The 25,737-nt window shown below is 44.1% G+C and overlaps 1 protein-coding gene across 10 annotated transcripts in view; it reads right to left on the reverse strand.

The window, feature by feature from the left end:
* Positions 1-25,737, reverse strand: part of LOC143212514 (zinc finger and BTB domain-containing protein 8A-like) — an 89,439-nt gene that overhangs the window by 47,775 nt on the left and 15,927 nt on the right. The window contains exon 5 of one of the 10 annotated variants that reach the window (XM_076431356.1): positions 2,488-3,655. The exons of 7 other annotated variants lie outside the window; for them this stretch is intronic. In XM_076431356.1, the coding sequence (XP_076287471.1) occupies positions 3,360-3,655 (296 nt within the window). In that variant the 3' untranslated portion in view covers positions 2,488-3,359. Of the gene's footprint in view, positions 1-2,487; positions 3,656-17,612; positions 25,489-25,737 lie in introns of those variants that run through there. 2 more of the 10 variants (XM_076431357.1, XM_076431355.1) reach the window with 2 other exon arrangements.

Below are 25,737 nucleotides of genomic sequence, written 5' to 3' on the forward strand. Positions count from 1 at the left end.
ACAAAGATCAAACTCAAGAGAAACCTATAAAATGAGAATACTTCATGCCGGAAGAAAACTTGTTCGTGGTGGCCTCGGTGTGGACGCAGCTTGTTGTCCCCGTAGTGTTCACGTGTGTGTGTATCTGTGCGCGCGTTCGCGTGATTGTGTCCGTAAATATCTGATAAACTTTCGGTGTCGCGAGTAACAAATAACGTTAGTTTTCCTATCTCTCGCGGTTCCTCGAACGGCGAGGATCGAGTAGCCAGCCGCGGCCTCTTTTCAATCATGCTACCTAGCTAAACGGAGAAACGGAAAACCCTTCTCGAAACGATGCATAGGACTAAAAAAGATTTTCGTTGTTAGTCGATTAAATATTGCGTGCGGAATAATACGCGAGGATTTGTTCGCGTGTTTTCCGGTATAAATATCGTGTGTACACCCGTTGGCGAAAAACCTGTGTTCCCCGATCGCACACATACGCGTACGTGTACGTGACACACGTTTTCCATGTGTGCAAATGTGTTCTATGAATCATCGTGTTCACTATCTCTCTCTTTCCTGTTCCCAACTGTTCCCGTGTCCTAATCGTGTGCGTGTGTACCTGTCTAGGTATTCGCTAACCCCCAGAACCCACCCACACCACCACAAAGTTCGCGAGTTTGCATTTAAAAAACGAGAGAACCGCATGCGCGCGCGCTCGCGAACCATCGGTGCAGACCTGCACACGATTACACGTTTATTGCCAGCGAGAATGTACCCCGACGAAACACACGAATTATACACGCTAATATGAAATATCCAACTATAAACTCTTTCAACAACTATACACGACTTGCACCCTTTCTTCCCTTCTCTCTCTCTCTCTCTCTCTCTCTCTCTCTCTCTCTCTCTCTCTCTCTCTCTCTCTCTCTCTCTCTCTCTCTCTCTCTCTCTCACTCGCGCATTTTCTCTTTCACACACGCACTCTCTCTCTCTCCCCTCTCTCTCTCTCTTTCTCTCGGTAAAACACCGCGGTATATTTTTCGTTAATTAACTAATCGATTCATTAATTGTAATTCTCTCTCTCTCTCTCTCTCTGTCCCAGGAGAGGAACAGATCAGCAACTACGGGAGGAATTGGCACCACGTTTGCTCCCACTTTGAATTAACACACACCCCCTTCTGTCCATACAAGCGTTTTTTTTTTCTGTGTTCTCTATACACTGGTGTTTGTCTGTGGGTGTATACGCGTGTGTTTGTTGCTTGTATAGGCAGATGAAAGTGCAGCTCATGTAATTGCATTAGAATCCCCCATCTTTAATGAATAATTCGCGAACTCTCTCTTTCTCTCTCTCTTTCTCTCTCTCTCTCTCTTCCGAACACGGCTAAAACGCTCCTTAGATATACGCGGTTATAATATCGTCGATCGGCGCAGCGCTTCACCACGGAAAAAAATAAAGCTGCCCGGTGTCTTTGGACAATGTTTGAACACGGCGCGGCGCCGCGAAGCCAATTTCTCACGTTTGGCGTCCTCGCTAGTTTCGCGTCGGTCAAACGGCGTTTGCGGGCGAGCACGCGCCATCTACTCCGAGAGCTGGACTCCCTCCCACCCCGCCTCTCTTTATTTCCATGATTTGAGAAAATAATCGGCGCACAAGTCGAGATTGGACACCGTGGCAGAACGATAAACTTACGAAAGAGGCGTTTCTGGAAATTTCAATGCTGTTTGAGAATTACTCGTTTTTTCCACGTTTCTCACAGATACTTCAATTTGATGGATAAAATAATCATTTTATTTGATAGCAACTGAATCAGGCTCGGTACTCTCCTATAATATTACTTGTTCCCGCTTTTCTAGCAAATATTATCCAATTTCACGAATAAAACAAATTCTTCTTCTTGGTACCAGAGTTGAGCAAACATTTTATTTAAATAAAAATTTCGAATGAAGTGAGTTTTTCCCAATTATGTGAAATTTTGATTTACATAAAATTTTTGCCCAACTCTGCTTGGTACCACGCGAAAGACTTGGGATGGGCATTTTGTCCGAATCGAGAACGATCCCCCACCAGCATCCGCCGTTGGAGGGTTGGTGGGGGAAGCCGGCCCGTCGCTGCCATAATATTTACTTGTTATCGAACTTCACTATCATAACCGAGAGGGGTCCAGCTTAGGGTAAAAGGCTCCGGGGGATGCGAGCGTGTCAGCGAGCGTGTAAGCCGAGAAAAGCGACCCGCGCCCAAACTTCGATTCGTCTCGGCTCCGCGCTCGCGTGAAATCATCGTCAACATGATCGATCGAAGGAACATTTCCGGTTATGGTTGACCCGCCACTTTAACAATTAGGATAGACCTGTTCGAAAAGAAAGAATTCCGAGCCGCGGTCACAGAGACAAATCGAACTCCGTATTTATCGAATCTCCTCGCGAAAAACGTCAAAACATAAAATAAGAAAAAACAGAAAAATAAGATCTCGCTGGTCCCCAGGAGCCGGCGCGCGATTCACGAGAACGTTTTCTCCTCTCTCTCTCTCTCTCTCTCTCTCTCTTTCTCTCTCTCACTCTCTCTCATCATCATCATCATCATCACCATTACATATATATTATTATATCGTAACACTACTATCGTCTCGAGAATCGTGAAGAACACGTTCCTATCATCCTCCACCCGTCCCACCCCCAACCCCATAAAACCGTAGGAGAGAATCTCGTCGATATCCCTTAAGCGTAAAACCTATAAAAGATTTGGTGTTCGAGAAAGAAAACAGCCAAGACCTTCACATCACGTGGCCAGGGCCGTACGAATCGAAACTTACCCCCCTATATTTTTTTTTCTCCATATCGCATATATATATATATATATGTATATATATATACATGTACATATATAGCTGCACCACACATGGCGCACTATATACACATACATATACATATATATATCAACTGTGTGTATATATATATATATAATATATTATCCATTTTTTTTCCGGTTTTCTTGCTTACGGGCCGAATATATACACACATACATGTCGCATACCGCCCGCATATGCACATACATGCTCAACACATCATATGCATATATACATACGTATATATATATATATATATATTTATACAAATTTGTATGTATATTTATGCATATTTGTATACATATATATATTTATGCATGTGTACACTCGTGTACGTTCGAGTGTATGTGTGTATACACGTAAGTGTGTGTGTGTGTAGATATATATATATATATACGTATGTATATATATAGGTAAATGTATATATACGTACAGGTGTGGTATCGTACATATGTACACATTTAGGTGTATACGGTAGTATGTATAAGTTGTATATATACAAACGAAAGAAAAAACAGAGGCCGGTGACGACGGTGTTGTTTTCGCGCGTTTTTAGGACAGCGTGTTCATGGTATCGTTAGTCATCGTGGAGAGCGCCAGGGTGCCGGTCATGAAATCGTTTAGATCGATCTTTCTTGCCTCGGGGTGTTTGAATTTAAAGTGCGTGCGCAGGTTGTCGCTACGTGTGTACGTGGCACGACAGAGAGGACACTCAAACCTGCCGGGGAAGTGGACGTGGTAGTGGTTCCTGATGTGCGTCACGACCTTGCCGCACAGCTTGCACCTGTGAAGGTTGCAGCCGCCTGGCACCCGGTCAAAGGTCAGCCGCATGTGCCAGGCTTTTGAACCTGCAACATCAACACAAGACAAGTCACTTTCAAACTGGTTGTTGCCTGGCCAACAACGCGCGACGACCAATTGTTTTTGTTTTTTTTTGTTTTTTTCCCCTCTAACCCACAGACACGACCGCGAGAAGCTCGATCTCTCTCTTTCAATCTCTCTCTTTCTGTTTATATATTTTATTTATTATTCCCTGCACATCTCATCTACTCTCTTTCTCTCCCACCTTTCGTTCTCTCTCTCCATTCGTATCTCGCTCTCTCTCTCTCTCTCTCTCTGTCTCTCTTTCTCGCTATATAGGTTTGTTTATTAACACCCCAGCCTCCACCGACAGCCTCTCCTCCACCGTTCCGACCATTGTTTCGGGAATTATGGTCGCCAGGGTCTGAGAACAGTGTCATATTTACAAGTGATCTCTACCTTTAACTAGCCTTCATCGTCCACGAGGGTCACCATTTTTATTACACAGAGCGGAAGTTTACTATCTTGCAAACCTGTCTTTCGCGAGAAGGAACGGTTAAGAGAGGAGAAGAGGGACCCGATGACCCAGTCCGCTGACCAAGAAGATGGCTATAACATCGACAAACGACGTGCAAAATTGTTCAGGCTTTCCCGATGGCGTTACAAGTTGCACGCGAGACCGACGCGGATAATTACGGAAATAATTAACGGTTCGAATTAATTATAGAACGCCGTAATTATGTCGGATCCGTCTGCAACGATGCTGGCCGAACGTTGCGTTACAGGGAATTTATTTCTCCGAGAACGCTCGTTACAAAATCATGCCACAGTGTCAAACTGTATTGCGAGATCGATACTTTCTCTACAGGATGTCCCAAAACTGATGTACTTCTCTGAAAGGTTTACCGAGGTAATTTCAAGCAACTTTTCCCTTTGCGAAAATGTTCTGCGAGGCTTCGTTTAGGAGTTATTCGCGAAAATCGTTGACTCCGCCCCCGCGACGGGGCCCACTGAGCGCGGCGTCGCTATTGGCCGGGCCGGGGACTCATCGCGGAGGCGGAGTCCGTAGTCACGACCTGATCTATCAATGTTTTCGATGAATAATTTCGTAACGAAGCCTCGCAGAGCATTTCCGCAAAGGGAAAAGTTGCTTGAATTGATCTCAGGAACCCTATTACGAAAGTACAAGATTTTTGGGAGATATCTTGCATAAAAATCCTACTTACTTAATTAGACTAAGTTTAATTATAATCGTCGTCACTGTAGCGGTTGATTCGTTATCTCGCGCAGAGGTTCAACCCGTGCATTTATCTCGCGACGAACGGGATAAAAAGAATATTAGCCTCTCCTCGGTCAACGTCGGTACTTTTCCCAGGCTCCGGCGATCTATCACGATTTACTCAGAATTTCGTTTGCTGCTCCTCAGAGAACACTCCATTACGTTTAATAAATTACGGTTTCAATCTACTTCGGAGACGAATCCGATTCCCCGGGTTATCGTGCAAGCGGTAATAAATATAATTTAAAAGCCGGGACATTGTCTATTCCACGATATCGTCGGCATGATTTATACACACCGCTGTTACACGTAGAGTTATTCACAAAAATATTGTTAACAAGGCCCTCTCTCGCGGTGTGAGGTGTAAACAGGATTAGAGAAAAATTACAAAGGAGGTTATTAATATGTGGAACAACAAATATAACATGTTATATATGTATATGTATATTATCAGTAATATATAGAGGACACTCTGTACATCGGGATCAAGTGCAACACACATTTACTTTTACGCCGTGTCTCTTGATGGGTCGGAAAACTTCAAACCAGTGCAGTCAACGAAAAATAGAGAATGGCGAAAATAGTAAAACGGATGAATGCATGACGATGCGACATGTGTAAGTACTGTTAACGGAGTTTTCGGTGCGTAGGCAAAGCGAGCTCACCAACCATGATCGATACACGGGGGTGTCGGGGGAGGGGGGGGGGGCATAAACGAAAATCTGAAAAATTCCAACAAAATTTTTCTTCGAGATTCATCCGCCTGTTGGAAACACAGAATTAAGATTATGTACACTGCGAAATAAAATATTCATATTCCCTTCCGCCTATTCTATCGGAATCTTCCAATTGGAACATCGAAATTTTGCATATTGTTTAAATATCCTACTTTGAACAGTGGCGTCGAATTCCCCAGACCTTGGAGACCACCCGAGGAGCGATGGCCGCTCATTCGTTTCCATTTATGTAGTATGTTCTTCCTCCACCAGTGGAAAGAGAGTTAGAGAGAGAGAGAGTGTCAGAGAAAGTCAGAGAGAAAATATTTGCGTGGAAACACCCTCGTATGAACCACAGTAGCTGTTACTCGGCGGCTGCACACCCAGCGCGAGGACTTATTCATCGATTGGCCCAACGACGCCTGCACCGATGGAATCAAGTGTATCACTGCATCGAAACCTGATCGAATCTGTCCCGGACTTGTGTGTACAGGTGTTCCATAAAATGTCGCGTGACAATTATCACATTCAACACCGGTTGTGATATTCGAATTCTGATATTTCTTTCGTGAATCCTTGGAGGGTGTGTCTAGTTCAGAGGCTAGGTTAGAGTCACCGGATTCAGACTTTTCCCCCACCCGGTCACATGGCTGGCACTGGCAGGGAGGGGGTAACCTTGTCCTCTAGCGACTCTGGCCCAGCTCTTTTATCTTTCGATAGGAAATGAATGCAAATTGATTGATTTTTCACCCGGAGCAAAAATAGAAATTGTAGAAAATTTTCAAGGGTGGATTTCGCCCCCAACTGAATTAATTTCTACTCCGTGGGTATCGAGCTGGCGGATATCAGACTTGTGTCCATCGGCAGAGGGAACTTCATCCGAGGTGTTCTATGATCTGTAAAAATGGCGTCTCGCGTAGATACGGGAAGCGAACCTGCGGGAATGAGATAGAGAGTGAACGAGAAACAGCGCAAAAGAGAGACATGAGAAAAGAGAGTGAGAGAAAGATAGAAAGAAGCTGAACAGAAAGAGAGAGAGAGACAGAGAGTAAAGGAGGAAGTATCATCCTATAGATCGATGTTCTCTCAAAGAGACTTAAACGGTTCGTGTTGCGTGGATGTATGTAGTTCAAGGTGCGTGTGCCGGTGTCGATAACGGGAACGAGGATCTTTTTATTCTCGTTTCTATGGGGGTTCAAGCTTCCTCGATTTGCGCTCAATAAGCATGATCAGACTCCGTTTTAATAGTACCCAAAGCGTATCCGTGTGTGTGTGTGTGTGTGTGTGTGTGTGTGTATGTGTAGTCTCTGTACAATTCTGTCGGGAAAAATGTAATGTACATCCAGCGTATCTGCTTTCGAAACGGATCGAATCATTCTTATTAAAATATATACCAATGTTGTGGATTTTTATGCAAAATGGAAATTGTCCGTGTCAGTTGCAAGACAAGGAATATACATATTTATAATCTAATAAATCTAGTTGATAATAATTTCCTTTGCCAGAGAGAGAACATCCAGAGAAATGTTTATAAAAATTATTTCCAGTCTCCAGTGAAAGTTGAAGAGAAAATGAAATTGGTTCTGCGAGTTCTCTGGGCTCGATGACGAGGCAAGAAATAATTAGGTACTGCACTTTTTTAAATCGGTTCTTAAAGACACCGATTTTTCCAGCGACACTAATGGCCAACTAATTCGCGGAGGACCATTTCTCACGACCTTGGGAACAATCTTCGTTCTAAATTACCGAGAGGCTGTCCTTTCCAGTGACCAAAAAGAAAACTGTTAATTTATGAAATCTGTGGAAGCACAAAATGTCCAGCAACTTTGTAAAACAATTACTACCGGAATCTATATGGCAACTTTATGAAACGCAAGAAATCATTCATATTTTCCAAGTGCAATAAACCGTTCGCTTTGCATAAAAACTCGTCACCAGCGAACAATCCCAGGCGTTAATAACAAAGCAAGTTCGCAGGAGCGTTTCGCGTGTGAAAAATTCGAGCCGTTTCGCGCACCCTGTAAACAATATTCGAAGCTGCGCGCGCGCTTGTCTGCGTGTGTGTGTGTGTTGAGTGCATACTATGTGAAATATCTACACGTGATCAAACCAGTCGACATATCGATCAACTGCATTCACGCAACCGTCTGTTCCCGATTATCGTACACAGCTTAAAAAAATATTCGCGTGATATGGCTGGACGTTTCGCGTTATAAGGTGAAAGGTCATTCCGTTGAATTTCCCAATCGATGGGGCTGAAGGAGTAGGGCCAAGGGAGAAAGGGCAGAGAAAGAGAGAGAGAGAGAGAGAGATAGGAGTTCAAAGACGTTAAAACTTTTGACGTTCCGCAGCCGGCGGTTCGATTTTCAATAAAATCTGATTTCCGGCGGAGCTCCGTTCGTTTTTATTTCGAGGAATCTTCAAAGGTACCGGGGAGCAGTCTGCCAGGAGTACAGTTCAAGCCAAGAGAGAGAGAGAGAGAGAGAGAGAGAGAGAGAGAAGTTTCCTGCAAACCTCTTTTACACGTTTATGTATAAGTACCGGTGGCGCTCACGGCAAAACGAGGATTCTTCGCAGGGAAAAATAAATAATGAATGTGGAATAACAGTTTTCCGTGCGGGACTTCGTTTCAGAGAAACTTTCTCGTATCGAATGTACTACGCTCGATCGCGTACACCTTTTTATCCCACGGTTTATATATATTTTTTCCCCGTTCTTTCAGGAAAGCTGTTTCGAGCGTCTCCTAGTGGAAGTAATAGATTTTGAGGAAAGGTGGCTCGTTTCGAGCCCCTTCGTTTTATGCCCCTGCTCGCCAAATTGCTCGGAATATAAAAGAAACAGAAAAAAAGTCATACGGCTCGACACTGACGAATCGAAAATTCGGCAATCACAAGATCGCGGGAGTTCGCAATTTTCTCTCTGATCAGCTATGCACTCTTTTCTTCAAACGAAATCTTCAGATAATTTGAATGTTCTTAATACCTTTCTTACCCTTTCCAATTTTCTCTCAAGGTCTCTTAAAATCCGCGCTCAATTGTAAAACACTCAAACTTCCCATTTCTCGAGAATAGGGTCTCTTCCATTAGGAAGTGTTATTTTAAATTATATGATACAATTTTGCTAACCACGTGTCGGAGAGTGATAACACTAACCTCCCCAAATGAAAAACTTCGTGAAATATAAAAATGACACCTCGTAATGGGGAGACCTCTTGATGTTCTCTCAACATTTACATAACAATCCGAACAGATCCTTAATCATTCCAAGCTGTATCTTTCTAAATCCGAATTGAAATCTGGAAAATCTCCAGACACCGTCGAAATCGAATCAGAGATTCGCTCGCGAGCCTCGACGCGAAAATCAATTTCCCCGAAAAGGAAGCCGCAGGTAGTGAGTAAACCTTATTCCACAAATGTACAAAGCTCTCGCGTGTTGCACAAAGAAAAAGCTCGCGCGCTTTCTCCGGCTAAATCACCCATTACCCGAGCATATACAAAATTCAACGTGCCTTTGGGTTAGTGTGTGGGAATGAACCGCGGTGAAATTTGTTAGGTTCTTCTGGCCCGGTGATGTGTTAACTTGCGTGTTCCTCTCGCGTGTGAGCGACAAAGCCAGATGTATTCTCAAATATTCAGGGGGAAAGAGAGGCCCATAAAACAGCACAAGGAGAGAGAGTGATAGAACAAGATGGAGATAGTAACAGTTTTGGAAATAATGGGTTCGGTGAGACATTAACAGAGAGAGAAAGATACTGTGCAATCGGAAAATTGTTTAATACGTATGTGCATCTTCCGAGGCGGTAAGTGCACGGTATTTGCAACTCTGCGAGTTCTACGCCTATGTCGCAGTCATTTCTGAAATCGTTTCGAGTCATTCATTCGTTTAAAAATTGCAGGCCTTCAAAGTTTGCGATTTCTCAAAATAGAATTCCATCTGGGTTTAAAGGAAATTATTAACGTACATATTTATTAGACTTTTTTTAGGGCAAGAGGGGTTCAGGGCCCAAACAAAAAAGTTTTGAAAAACGCCTTTTTTATTTCTGCATGTAACCTTGTAATTGATAATTTTTGAAAAATCATTTTTTCATATCATTCCGTAAACCAATGCTTTTAATTGACTATGAAAAATCAGTTCGTACAATTATAAAAAAGTTATTCTGTTTTAAAAGGCGTACGAACACTTTTTGCACACACTGTATATTTTCTTTCGTTTTATACAGAAAGGTTTGGGCTATTATACAATGATTCTTTCAACCACGATAATTAACTTTATAACAGCAAACAAAGAATTTGTGAACAAGTTGTTACAAATAATAGGAATAATATCATTGAATAAAAGTAATCCGGCATACAGAGGATTCAAACAATCCCTTTTGTCAACTTATTGCCACAGGACGTACACGTTTTAAACAATTCCCTCGATCCACAGATTTCAAAGAGATCGAGATCGAGTAAAACTCCTGGAAAAAAAGGGGAAACAGCTTCCGGCAGTGAAGAACACCGTGAACGAGAATCTCTTCTTTTTCCAAAAGAAAACATGGCTTTTCCCCCGGAAAAACGTTCGACGGCCCGAAAAAACAACTCGTGCATCAGCGGCGCGTCGAAGCGCATCGACCACGAAGCAGCACATCCCCCTCTTCTTTTTTTTGTTTTGTTTATTTTCCTTTTTTTTGGCGTGTGTGTGTGTCTCTCTCTTTGTCCAACACGGAAAGAGAGAGAGAGAGAGAGAGAGGCCCAGCCACCTAACCCCTTCCCCGAAAAAATAGTGAGCTGGACTCTGTATACTATACTGTATAGTATAGCGACTCTTCTCTCCCGAGGTGTTGCAACTCGGTATCGAGCGAGCGAAAATCCGCGCGCTCCCGCGAAAACGATAAAACATATTATGTATATGTGTGTTCTATATATATATACATGTACATACACACCCGTGGTTCCATGGAATTGCGATTGCATCATCATTGTTTATTTCACAAATCTGTCCAATACAAAAATATTACAATATATATAAATATATATAAATATATGTATATATATTTCTTCGCCGCTTACCACCTAAGCATCGTTTATACTATTCATAGGAAAAGGTCTAATCGCTAAATACATTTTTGTCATTCCGCCTGGCTGTGTGTGTAGAGATCGTGTGCGCTCTTCCGTACGTGTGTGTTTGTTTATGGGGTTTTCTGCGTTAGAATAACTGCGACGGATAATTAATTTTTGGCAATCTGATAAATATCTTCCTGTGCAGAGACTGACTTAGTATGGCGTTTAGTATGATGTTTAGGAGGTTGTTAGTGGAGTTTTGCTACCGACCCTGAGATGGAAAAGTCGTTCGCAGTGATCTGGTATCGATGGTTGGTTTAATTGGTTACAGAATTATTAGACAGATACTTTTATTATTGCATAATTAAATTGTTACTCGATGTTTCTGCATGAAACGTTTGGCAACGTTTTCGTGACGCTTTCCTGATTAGAATGAGCCCAAACATAACACAATTCTGATCGCATTTACGCGTTTCATTCACGATATAGTGGAACCTGGTTATAATGATCAATAGACAGCGGATCTTTATGCAAAATAAAAACTTTCTATCTGATTTGCAACAAATTCGAGTGAAATAGAAGTTCATTTTCTTTCTTAATATGTTTAATAGGTTGAAAATTATATAACTGTATTTTTTAATTCTCCTAATGTTTTTACTGTTTTAAATTACACCTACTCATTTTTGTCATAAATGCATAAAATCCGCTGTCTGGCGATTAAAATAGCAACATCGAAATTTTGGAAAAACATATACGTAAAGATGTAGTGGTAGATGCGTCCTAGACAAGATTATTCCGCGAGCTATTCAGCAAGATTGGTTCGTGTTTCCGGCAGCGTTCCAGATGAACCATCGACGTTTCCGGCTGAAGACACTGAACGCGTCACCGAGAAACCGAACAACATAAATCAACGTGCCACGCCATCGCACGCGATACAGAGCCGTGATACTAATTGTGCTCCGACACCGATACGCTCCAAGCAAATGGAACACGAAAATTTGAGTGACACCTTCTGACTAGCGCATTGTGCGCGCACCGAGCGCAGCTGGCTAATGCTATACGTGTACAATCTTTCATCTAGCGATGTGGACAGCCCTCCCCCCTCCCCCGGACAATGTATTTCGTCAATTTGCTTTGGAGTCATTTCAGCTTGTGGTCTTTGAAGCTTGAGATGTTTGAAGCTCGAGGATTTCTGGAGGTTGAGAATTTTTAAAGCTTGAGATTTTTGAAACTGTAAAATTTTTTAAGTTTCAAGTCCAGAAAGCCTGAGGTCTTTTGAATCTTTTTATGTCTGTCCTCGTGAACTTCTACAACTTGAGAATTTTTTGAAGCTTGAGGTCTTTAAAGATCGAGAATTTTAAAAGCTTGAGATTTTTGAAACTGCAGAATTTTTGAAGCTTGAGATTTTTGTTAACCTTGAAGTCCTGAAAGCCTGAGGTCGTTGAATCTTTTTATGTCTGAAGCTCGAGAGTTCGTAAAGCTTGATCATTTTTGAGCTCAAACTCCTCGAAGCCTGAGAACCTGTAGCTAAAAGATATTTACGAGGGAGTGGATTTCTTCCTGCAATTAGACTTTATAATTTAATCCGTGTACAAGCCAAAGAGCAATGTCCTTCGGAACTTTGGTTGAACGAATGTCTGCATAGAAATTCCAAAACCGTCTCCTTGACCGCCATAATCTTTAACGATCGGTATCCCAATGAATACAAAGCAGCAATATCGCCGGGACGACTCCGAATGGAGGTTGAAAATTGGATGGGCCCCTGTTCAAAGCTCTCCATACGTAGAATCTTAAAACACACGATGCCCGAAAAAATAATAAAAGATCTGACAAATTTTTCGGACTTGAAATCTGCGTGACCAGTTTCCATGTATTCGTCTTATAATTCCCGAGCGTCGGTGGGGAATCAGGTCGCCGCATGCGAGACTCCAAGATTAGAAGCCATCTTCGCCGTGTAGGGTCGATCGGAGCGATAAGAGCGTTTAATCGCATGGAGGATCTAGGCAAAAGTGCCTTCTAAATTGAGTCCAAGTTTCCTATCGTTGTAAGTACACGTGTAACCCTTGCGGACGGGCGTACCAGCGCGGATCGACCGGGAAGAACATTTTCGAAAAGACTGACGAGGGAGCAGGAAGCAGAGAACCGACACCGCCCACGGAATGACCAGTGCGGAAACGTTCCAAGTTTTGGAGGTCATCGTAGACTAGCTGTTCAACGAATTCGCACACGAGCGATCCCTCGAAATCGTGGAACTTTCGTGGCACGAGAGAGGAAAACAATCTGAAATTCCCCTGTGCCTCTGGTAACTGTTTATCGTGTTTGTTCGATACGGATTGAAGGGACACCAAGGAAGTACGCTCCGAGATTACGTTTTATAATTACACTTCCCCAGGAACGTAATCGCGATCAGCCGAGCATCTTTTCCGCGATGCTTTCGTACGTATTTATACGCCGCGAACGTCAGCAGGGTAAGTCATACACGAAAATAGAAAGAGCGATGCCGTTGAAATCGAGACAGCGCCGATATCTAACGCGAGAACCATCGGCTGCCGACTGCCGCCCGCTGTTCTTCGGAACTGAATCTTTCAGGAGAAGACCGTGCGGGAAATTACAAAGCGGAACTGGATGGAACTCGACTGGATAACAGATCGAGCGCCGCGCACGTTTGGCACGTGTACACATTGATATTCCGGACAAGTTGATACATTTTCGAGACTTTAAGTGGGTCGTGGACAGCGCAAGTGTGCTCGTCAAATGTTGTTCCACGGGATTGAACGTTGTACAAGAAACTGAAACTCGTGACTCGATAGCATTAGCTGGAGGATCTAAAAGTATTAGCAGTTCCGAATGAATTTCCAACAAAATCACTTGACAGACGACCCTCCGCAATCCCCTGATTCGCACTGCTCCTGAATTTCACTTATTCTTTTTGGATCACATCAGTTTTGGATCAGGTGCGCTAGGTTTTCTCTTGGACATTCTTGTAGAGCGTGAAGAGACGATTCCAACGAGTACCATGACCATACCCTTCCGATTCTCGAGATATTCCTGTATGAAAGGTGGGGTCTAGGTTAGGCCAAATCTTTCAGACAGGAATATCTCGAGATTGGCTGATCGGAAGTGTATGGTCATGGTACTCGTTGGTTTCGTCTATTCACGCTCTACGAGAATATCGTAGAAAATCTACAGGGTGGGACAAACATTTCTATATTCCACCTAAAAGAAAATATATAATCTAGCTTCGAATATTCACCTTGAAACATCTGAGGCTACTATGGTCAGTCCCACTCCGTCCCCTATCTGCTAGGACCCTAGCAAAACGATAGAATCGAGGAACGATCGGAAAAGCCTAACGGGGGTTCAAGACGATCGTGTATCCAACGGGGCGAGCTGCAGTTCGGGGAACACGCAGAGGCGGTAGCGTGGCAGCCTGGTGGCAGTTCAGCGATCTTATGCGGTGCCATCGGTAGCTGACCGGCTAGCCACAATGGAGGGGCAGCTGCACGGTTTGCGAACGACAATCGTGCGGCCGTCGCATCCGGACAAACATATAGCCCTGCCGATGGCTCTCGCGGATCGTCATCATCGCCACCACCGTCATCACCGCCGACACCAATACACCACCGACACCAACACCAAACACCGCTATATACCATAGAGTACCACACTACCACCGATCACCACCGCCCGTCCATCCCCCTGCTACGAGAGCATTCCAAGGGCTCGGAAGGTTGCAAGGGCGGAGGCATCCAGCAGGGGCAGCTGGAAGTCTGCTGCTGCCTGACCTTGTCTGGGGCAACCCCCTCTCTCTTCAGTGAGAACCACCACTGGCCAACACTGTAACAGAGAGAGAGCGAGACAGCGAGCGAGAGGAAGTGAACAAGGAGTAAACAGTGTTTTTCTGTGGAACACCTGCGAAACAGCTACCTACCGATCGTTTCTTTCGACGTTGTCGTGGACAGACTGCGGATCTTCGCGCAAAATTTACGGGCTGCTACGACCGAATACAAATTGGTTTCTTCCTTTGATCGTTTTAACCAGTTGACACCAATTAGTAAGGGTGGGCGCGGGTACCCGGAAATTTTCGGTACACGAAGTCGAAATCGGATCGAGTTCGCGCGAACCCGACGATTTATATTGTTCTGAACTTGACTTCGACTTCGGGTATCCGAGTATCGCTAATTTTTGGATCCCGGCCCACCCGTGGTTGATACTAATGCACCGATACTGATAAGTCCCAATGACCTTTCTACTGTTTCGTGTTACAGCCGCGCGCAGATGCGTAAAATCCGCAGTCTGGTCCCGAGCATCTCGAAAACCGAGAGACAGAGACCGAACAGGCGCGACGGACAAGCTTGTGGAAAATATCGAGAAATAGCTGTTCTGCAGGCTCGCCGAGTGTTGATTAGCGTGCGAGGAGGGAAAAGGACGCGTGATCCTTAACAACGATCTCCGAGGCTCAACACATTCGCATACATCAACATCGATCATCGCGCTATGTGTTTCTCCGCGCGCAACTGCTCTGTGGCGCGAAAATGGAAGGGACAAAATGAGAGAGAGAGAGAGAGAGAGAGAGAGATATAAAATGAGAGAGAGGGAGAGAGAGAGAGTTTGCAGGAGGGAACAACAGGGAAACTAGGATAAAGAAGGTCGGGGAGTAGAGGTTCTCTCCCCGACCTCTCTCTTGTGTATCTCTAACCCCCTGCACTCGGTGAAGCACACACACACACACACACAGGCCAGCCAGCGGTAGGTCCGTATGTCTCTCTGTGTCTGTGTACATGTGTCTGTGTGTCGGTGTGCGATGCAAGTGAATGTGCGACGCGGATTCAACGGGGGAAACAACCGTGTTCAACTGTCAGAGAAACTGTTTCGGGACTAGCTAGCTAGTTTTCCCTCTCGGAGGCCGACGATTCTCTGGCGACAAGAGGGAGCCCGGCAAACCCCGTCGGATATATTCCCCCTCCCCTCATTCGCAGCCAGGTGATACGTTACGATGACACGGAGCCGAACTTTTCGACCTAACCGTCTGGTCGAGCGTTAGGGTAGACATTTTATTGATCGAATGATTTCGAACAACTTCGGTTGCTGCTTCGAAAGTCTAGGTTTCTAGCCCTGCTGGGAGCTGTCATTCAATCGATTATTAAACCCTTGAATTGGGGGAGGAGGGTGGCACTTTGGTCCCTTTGGACCCAGAGTTACAAACGTTTATATTCTAGATTTCTAGTTGAAGAAACTTTCTGATCCAATCAGTATTGACTGCTAGGGTAGTCTACATACGTTTAAATACTAGTAATTCACATGATCGACGATTTAGAACAATAAGAGGATCAACGTTGATCTCAAAGTAGCCTCAAGTTCACATTGTTCTAACTTTCTAGTACCCAGACCAAATTCGATCCCGAAGAAACAGGTTCCCGAAAACGTGTGCACAAAGATTTCAGCGTATCCGTCTATCCCTAGCTGCCATGATCCATCAAAAGCATCCCAGCTGCTAGACTCCAAGAATTCCGCGGTCTCGTTTTATCGACGATTAGCTACCGAAGACTGGTTTCGAATTAGAATTCCTCGTTAGCCGATCGACAGGTGAAAATCGGGAATTTAGAAAGATTGGCATCGCGCAGAAGAAGGCAGAGCGCAGCTTTTAATTCCAGTAATATCGATTGGAAAATCGATTCGGTTGGCGTGTCGGCATTATTTCGCATCGGAAGGGAATTGTAATAACACGTTCTTTCAGTTTCATCGATTCAGCAGAGTTCATGTTCCCGGCCAGTTGTAAATCGTCCGAGCCGGAAAGAAGAGACATGAATCCCGTGAGCTATACGCGGGGGGGGGGGCGGCTAAGTGCATTTCGGTGAGACGTTCCCTGGCTGTCCTGAAATATTTTCCGCTGGGCTACCCTTTACGGGAATGGAAACAAATGATGATATGCTAAATATAATTCAGCGGCGCCGTCGCCACACGGCGAATCTATAAATTGCCGTCGGTACTTTCGAATGCCGGTCTCGCGTTACGTATCCATTTTGCCGGCGATCAAAGGAACTTTATACCGGGAGAGAGCCAATAACGAGAGTCAATCGATCGTGTAACCGGCCAGAAGAAGAAAAACGAGCCGAGGAACTTTCGGAGAACTCGACGAGTACACGGATAAAGAATGATTCTACGCGAACAGACCGATACAGGGGACCGCGTAACTGTTACGAAATTACTATAGCACCGGTTTCTAACCTGTATCCTACTACGACTGCCCGAAAAAATTTTTTTGTTCACACGCGACAATTGTTGAGTTTTATTTTCTCTCAATTTTTCGAAAACCGTTCGTATTACGAGGAAAAGTGATACCACATAAAAGACGCAGCCTGTCCAGATCTACAGGCTTCGTTTAACCTATTTTTCAATGCAATGAATGGTTTAGAAGATATTAAATTAATCATTTGAATGTTTCGTTCATTTGAAAGTTTGCGCGGATTTTTTTTTTTAAATTATTTCGAACTAGACGATTCTAAAAATTAATTTAATTAATTTACTACATAATTGCCGCGAAACAATTAATACAGACATTTCACAAAAATTGTAGGATCAACTTCCAAGGAATTGTTTTCGAAGCACAGATCGAATAAGAAGATAATATTCGCGCGGTGCCGGAATTGTTTGTTTGAAGTTGTACACGGGTATATATACAAGACTAGGCACAAAGAAGATAAGCGCGCCTCGGGGGAGATTTGAATTACGCGTTTAAATCTGAATTTCATATTATCCGAACGTTTTAGTGGGCAAACATTCAGTTTGCACAAACGTTACACACGGCCCCCGAATACCCCCGGATGCACAAGTAATGCCCGGCCATTTGAATAATTCGGGATTCAAATGACGCGGAATTCTAAAGAGATTAGCCGTGGCTAAATACTATATTAAGTCTGATTAAATTATGATCGAGGACAAGGGGAGAGCGTGGTGCTCGGAGCTGTAATAAACCGATGACGTTCGATCGATGAATCCCTGACTCGAATTTTTAAATGACGTCTCGGCATGCTGTTCCGCAGGAAAATTTATATCTATTCTTTCAATATTAAATGCTCCAGTGAATGTTAACCCTAGTACAAAAATATAGTAAAACAATTTTGATTGTATTTACACAAACAAGATATAAATTTCACCTTGGTCACGAGGTACGCAGGATCGACAGGATTGAACCATCGCCGCTCGATTGAAAGGCACTTTTCAGCGTATAGACTCCTCTAATAATTCCCAAGATCCATTTCGGAAAAACCATAGTCACCAAGTAATAACCAGCCAGCGGAAGTTCAGAGGAGTTAGGTATAATATTCTCGCGGCGTACAGCTCGCTCGCGTCCGCGGAGAATAATTTGCGCGAGGCTGGGTCGTGGTCCTGCGCACACTGTCGACTTGTTAATGCTTCGAAAAACAACCGTTCCGAGCAGCTGTCCTGCACAGTGGTGACCGCGGAAAGTACCCAAAAAGAACGCGCAACGGAACAGAGAAAAATCCAAAGGGAACCTCTGACTATTTTCAACGAAGAAAAACTCTAGAAAAGAAAGAAAAACAGAAATCCTCGGGAACATCCTCGGTTGATAATTTCAGAGTCGAGCGGAGACTGCAGGGGAAAGAGGGAGAGAGAGAGAGAGATCCATTTCCCAGCTGCATTCGAAGCCTGATAATTTCCAGGAAGAAACTCTGGTCGGGGTGGTCTCCGTGGGGATGGAGAGAGCCGCAAGTTGTGACAAGCTACCTGCCAGACAGGTGGGTAGGTAGGTAGGTTTAGTTTCTGGTAGCAACAATCCGGGGGAGGCTGTTTCTCCTCCATTGGCTAAGCTAGCGGAGTTTAAAGCAAGAGAGGAGAGGCGAAAGACGAAAGCCTCTTGTCGCGTGTACTCGAGAAAACGAAACTCTTTGCAGTAGGCACACCTCTCTCTCCGAACGGTGATCCTCTTATTGAGCACCTCAGTCGTCGACTCTCCACTTCAACCGTTCATCCGTGAAGCACGGCCCTAGCCCGTAATAAGGGCGAGAAGATATGCCTTTAAGGAGCTTATCGCGAGAAGGACCCCTGGCCCCTAAGGAGTCTCTTCCTCTGCTACCCCTTTCGCTTCCACCAACCGCATCCCCTTCTGTCCGTCTCCCTCTAGTCACTACTTTCCTCGTATTTATTGCTACATTTCTCTGTCTGTCTTTGTCTTTATTTCTTCCCCTCTGGCTCTGTCTAATTTGTTCTGTGTAGCTCCCTCTAACTCTGTCTACCTTGTTCTGATTTCCTCCCTCTAGCTCTGTCTATCTTTTTCTGTGTAGCTCCCTCCAGATCTTGTTCTAGCGTCTTCTCTCTAGCTCTGTCTACCTTTCTTTATGCACTTTCCTCTAGCACTATCTACCTTTGTTCTAATTTCCCCCCTCCAGCTCTCTCCAGCTCTGTCTAATTTGTTCTGTGTAGCTCCCCCTAGCTCTGTCTACCTTGTTCTGATTTCCTCCCTCTAGCTCTGTGTCTACCTTTTTCTAATTTCTTACCTCGAGCCCTGTCTATTTTTTTCCTGTGTAGCTCCCTCTAGCTCTGTCTATGTCCCTCTAGCTCGGTGTGTCTTCCTCTGCCTAGGGGTACCCTCTCCTGAAAGGATCTTAGTCGCGCCCGTCAGGGAATATTAAACAACCGATAGCCCCCGCGACCCGTGAAGCTATAATACGCTGTTTCGTCCTCGGAAGCCACTTTGTTCGAGATCGATGGACGCGCCCGGAGATCCAGAAAGAAGCGATCCACCAAGGCGGAAGTAATGGTTATCGGGAAGAGAGAGAGAGGGAAGAGAACACGGTCGAGCGAAAAGCGCGCTCGAGATGAAAATGGACGCCGATCGGGAATAAGAAATCGACCGACCGGGAAACTAGTCGAACTCCGGTGAACTCGGATGAATGAACCTCGCGAAAGTGTTATGAATTCACGATCGGCACTGATTAGTTTCACTGGGCAACGAGCTGTTTTCTAGACGGCGTCATTTTATTCGGAGGATCTCGGAATTATTTCGTTACGAGTTCGATAAAGCACGGGAAGAGCGTACTTGGAACCTTGTGTATCGGGAAATACCGGGATAAACAATGATAAGAAAATCGTTCGGGAGAATGTGTCGCGTTATCAAATCCAAAAATCAATCCCGCCGTTGATGATATCATTTCTGCGTGGATTACGAAGTGATCACGCGAGTCTCCGCAAGAGAGCCGGGCTAATTGAAACGCGCAGAATTAAAGAAAGAATATTTTAGCCGAATTTCATGATTTTATCCGACAGCTGAAACGTTCTAATACCTAACGACCGGACTGCGGATATTTATACAGAATGAAAAAAAATCCTATTTCGCTTGCTAATCGACAGCACCGTAGTCTCATTAAAATTCCCACGGCTACGCCATCGGTAATTCAGTTCAACGCTGAGTTATTGACTACAAGAAACACCGAATTACGTTAATGAGAAATTCGACCCTGTCGTCGGAGTTAATCACGCTCTTCCAAAAGAAATTCGATTAAAGCACTAGAACTATTATTGAAAATCATTCAAAACAATTAGTACAGTTCCTCCAATAATACAGCGAGACTTCGGCACAATGTACCGACGGATCCCCGCATAATTCGCCGAAATAAAAATTGAAGCTCGCCAGCTGTCATTGCGGCGAAGCTCCTTAAGATGCAAACCGACGCTTCGGAGGCGTCGCGACGCCGCGAAAAAGACGAAGATGGAGCCATTCTCCCCGTAGATCGATTGCCCGGGGTTCGCAAAATACGAGCAAAAAGAATAATTACGCTAATGAAGAGGGGAGAGAGGGGAGTGAGAGAAAGAGAGAGCGAGGAGGCGCTATGTAATTAAATGCAACGGTGACGGGACCGATGGCCCGCGTCGTCACGGACCGACGCAAAACGATAAAACGCTTTTTATCGTTAACCGTGAGACGCCCTTTGACCGAGACCGGAGAAAGTCTCGTTATACTAATTTCCATTTGGCTCCGTCGTACCGTTGGCCTGGCGCTAAATGTACGAGCCCATAACCGTGCTTCCGACTTTAAACGTCGACGCCAGTTTCTCGTCGTCGTCGTCGTCGTCGTCGCGCGGGAGAGAGCACCAGAGCTTCTTGCTGGCTTTCCGGGATGTGACAACATGTCTCTGCTCCCTGACGACCGAGCATGAAGGGGACACCCTACGCGAATGTCGCGGCAGAAATTCACGGAATTCATCGCGCGGCGGGCACTACCCCTTGGCACACGGTCAATAATGAATTACCGACAAAACCGTGCACTTACGGGACCGACTTATTTCGAAGCTGCTCTCCTGAATAATGCGGCGAGGAAGATGTGAAACTTCAGTTTTTCCTCTACAACCCTGCCGGAAACCGACCCCTCCATTTTGCGAAAATACCGTTTGAGAACAAGGCTACGATCGATTAATTCAAAGAGCCTCGTTCTTTTAAGATGCGCACTTCTATAATGACATTCGCTGAATTCGAGGAATCCTGTTCTTGTAACAGTTGCACTTTTACAACGAATTTTCACGATTTTTCGATGTCGTTAAATGCACCAAACGGAAAGGGTTAAATCACTCTGAACGAGGGTGAAGCGCTAACATAAGAGTCCCATGGAACGCATTACGGCGCCATTTCATTGGCTGCTAATACATTTCGATCCCCACCTCCCCGAAAGACACGCCCACCAAGCCGAACGTTATAGCACCGGTATACATAGTTACAGCTGGCCAGAAGAAATTCTACAGATAGTACATTACAGAAGCTATTTCGCGTTTGATTGTACCGTTGAACGACTTTTCCATCAGGATCGATCACCCCCGTACATAAGGGACGAGTTTACGAGCTGTTTTTAGTTTTCCCGATTGATCTTGGTTTAATCGGCCAGCATGTCAACGCGTCGACTCTCGCACACGCTCGTCAATCGTGAAATCCGCTTATCCGTCGCGACACGGGAAACTTGAACGGTGCGCAATAATGCTGCCAGCGACACCGGGGGGATCGAAAACGTTGCAAATTTCACCGCCGGTTCTCGCGCAGGGGTTGATAAGTACGCGAGTCCAGTCCGATAGCCGTGGAATCGTAAAGCTGCTAAAACGTCGGCCGAAAAGAAATTTTCAGGCCATAACGAAAAATTTCACTGTACCTACACGCTTTTCACGAACGATAACGAAAAGGACGACATTTTCGCCGATCTACACCGACAAAATTCTACCGAAATGTTTTTCGCGAACAATAAATATCAAGGAGAAGGCCTGTATACTTTATACAGGTATAGTTTGTTGACGAATATACGACGCGTATTTCTTTTTAGCTGCTGACATTCTCCTTAAAGGGGTGAAAATAATAAAACATATTCATCTCCATGAAAAAAATCACGCGAGTATGAATAAAAATAAAGATAAATTTTTAAAATAAATACTTTTTCTGAAATTTTACTAAAAGACTATGTTGGTTAAACGAAAATACACAAATGTAAATAGAAAATCGTTATCCTACACTCTCTGGTTCCTTAACAGCTGAGAAGAAATACGTGTGAAATATTCTTCAACGAAGTACATCCTGTACAAAAATGTCCCCTGTCATCGGAAAAGAAATTGTCGCTGTACGTCGATCTTACTACAAAATGGCACTGTATTTAAATCGTGTAAATGTTCGTCGCGAACAACGGATATCAAGGGAAAGGCCTGCACGCCATTCGAATCTGCACAGTCTCAATCTGAGGATGTTTCAGTTTGATATGACCCATCAGGTTACTAAGCCGAGTTCGACGGCAGCCGCACATCGGGCACACGTGATTCCCGTTATTGTGTGTAACGAAATGATTCTGTGTGTCGGACACGACCCTATCGCACAGTTTGCACTTGCTAGTGTCGGTGTGCGGTATCCTCTCGAAAAACTCCGACAGATTAAGAAGTTTCTCGTTGGACCGACCGGTTAAAAGCGTTGTATCTGTAAATAGAGAAAAGAAGTTGCGTGTGAGAAAAGCCCTTGAACGTGTTGATTGGCTCCGTTCTTTTTTCTTTTTGTATCCTTTTCCATTTTGGTCTCCTCCCAGAGATTTGTTCTCACGGTTTCTCTGATTCGTGTTTCTTTTCTCTCCGTTTTGTGATTCTTGTGTCGTTGCTTGATCTTGGCCTCGCGCTGCACTGGGATGATCGATGATTCACGACGATCATAGTTGACGGAGAAAAGGGACCGTGTGTCGTGTGTTTCAGCAGATTAGTTTTCTACGTTTTACATGGATGTTCTTTATTTATTATTATTATATTCTATGTGTCTATATGTCTATGTAATATTATATATCATCATCGAGATTATTCGATCAATGTAGGTCGAGTATTGTACTTAAAAGGAAAGGCACCATTAAACAAAACCCCTCTACTATGAAAAGTCTGTTCTTGCAACAGCCTTCAGGCCTCAGAGACTAGTTCATTATTGACTATTTTGATCCGAGCCGAAAACCAGATGCTTCCGACTCGTCTTCTTTCTTTTTATCATTTCTCTTTTTTTAATACTCAGTCTTCGACGTCATTCACAACCTATGTTATGTATATATATATATATATGTGTGTTTGTATATATAATGTGTATAAATAGTATAAAATTATATAATATAGAATCTATAAATATGCGTATAAATAGTCACTTAATACTGATCACCTCCATCTGTGGAACAAGACTGGCGTTACTATAGTTTGACACCGGGCATGGAACTGCGTGGAGACGCCCTAATAGTCTAGTATGGTCGTTCATATTCGATTGCGACGCGCGAAACTCCCAAGACACAAAATTAAGCACGAACACTGCCGAAAAGTCGGTTAACCTAAACTCGTCAACGCGAATCAAGGGAATGGTAGAACTACACGATCTAAGAAACAGCGCGGAACATCACTTTCCAGCGACTACGTGAACCGAACCTAATGTTGAATCAAACGCGCGAAGAAATACAACTGCACGATCTAAGAAACGGCACAGAATGTCACTTTCCAGCAATTACGTGAAACGAATATTACGTTAGGACAAAAGACTAATAAGAAGTGCATCCTGACCGTGAATAAGTATAAATAGACAGCGGATCTTCACACAAAATAAACTTGATTTGCAACAAACTGAAGCGAAATGGAAATTTCTCTTCTTTCTTAATATGTCTAACCAGTTAAAAATAATGTGACGGTATTTTTAAATTCTTCTAACGTTTTTACTATTTTAAATTACACCTGCTCGTTTTTTGTCATAAAACGCATCAAATCCGCTGTCCAATTAGAAAATTGTAAGAACGGTCGAGGGATCGAGTGGAACAACGACTACGTTGTAGGACCGTTCTCAGAGTAAAAAGCGAATCACTATGCGTCCGAGGAGGTATTTAGGAAGTTCGTGGCGCAACAACCGAATATTAACGTCGAACGATTCCGCGAGTGTACCGGGTGGTGTGCGGAAAAAAACTGTCTGCGCGTATCTCTCTCTTATGCAAATCTAATCAAAGGCAATGTATCTCGAGGTTCTTGCCGACGGATTATGCCGCGTGGCCGAAATCAACGTGAAATTTCAGTCCCATGCGCCGTAACATAGAGAGAGGGTTCGAAATCTCAAATATGTATCTCTCTTTCTCTCTCTCGTAGACATTTCGTGCCGCGAACCCGCTGCAAAACGCAGAGTCCACGATAAACAACCTCACCTGCCCAGACACAGGATTCGGGGAGCAAAAAAGATGCTATCCGGTTTTTAACGCTATTTCACGGTATCCGCTGGAGGTAGTATTATAATACATGAACACAGTATACAGCAGACTCTCTCTCTCGTCCGAGCACGCAGATATTAGTTCCTCTTCCTTTGTACTCTCGAATTTATAATTACTCCGTGAGATCTCTGTACCGAGAGAGTCGCCTAGCTGTGTCGCCTAAATTCACACATACAACCTGCGCTCTCGTCGCAACGAAAAATGTTGAAGCAAACGTTGTCGGATATTAACCGACAACAATGGAGTAATCAGCTTCTTTGATCGGACTGATCAGAAAAGCAACGATCGCATCGGAATGTTTCGTTTCAAACATTTTTCGTTAGACGACCGGCAGGCTCGCGGTGAATTCGGGTGGTGCGGTTAAGCGACTCACCCGGTATAATTGGCGAAACATCTACAAAGACCCTGACCTACAATCGTGAGATACGGCCAGGAATCAAACGCTTACAAAACAGTGAAAAAGAAAACTGAAGACAAAAACCCTTAAGTTAACACTAGAAACTAAGACGCACGACAATAAATAAATTAATTACGGCTTGCGTAATTAAGGAGGATAATTTAAACGAGGGACAAAATTACGATTAAAAAGTAGCGAGCGAGGCGCTCGGTGAAAGTTTATCGAGACGAGATCGTCTCCGTGATTTTCGGCTTTTCTCGATGTTTCCTTTCTTTTTTTTTGGTTTTCTCGATGTCCATTGTTGGGAGTATTTTTTGTTTTTGCGGTTCGAATGATCGAGTTCGAATAGGTTCGTTCGATTTCTAGCGCGAGAAGCCTAGGTGAGGTAAGCCGGTTCCGATTTCGCTAAAAAGTGCTTGTGCTCGAGACGCATGAACGGCGATATCAACGATCCCTCTCGTATGCCGTGCTTCAATTTAATATGCCTTTTCAGATTGTCGGACCTCGTTAATGATATCATGCAGATTTGGCATTGATACTTATCGGGGAAATGCGATTTCATGTGCTTTTTTATGTTGGCCACGCTCTTCCCGCAGAGCTTACAGCTCTCCGCGCCGAGACCGTTCGACTGTTCTAACTTATTCTGACCGTCTTTACTTATATCCTTGTCTTTTTTGCTAGTTCCGTTCGTTGTTCCTGGAATTACAAGATCCCGATTTCAATAATTGCTTAGCAGATCATCAGGCGGTTTACCGACAATCTCTACTAGAAGTTCATCGTAAGACAATGGAGAGAGAGAAACAAATATATAGATATGTATGTATATGTATCAAATCAGGAGAAAAACTAGAAGGAAAACAAACAAAACTGTGTGATGGAATACACCTCTCGTGGCAACGACAAATATTATACATATATCGATACTCCGCGAAATTCGGTCGACAA

The sequence above is a fragment of the Lasioglossum baleicum genome, chromosome 10, assembly GCF_051020765.1.
Source record: "Lasioglossum baleicum chromosome 10, iyLasBale1, whole genome shotgun sequence".
Taxonomy (NCBI): domain Eukaryota; kingdom Metazoa; phylum Arthropoda; class Insecta; order Hymenoptera; family Halictidae; genus Lasioglossum; species Lasioglossum baleicum.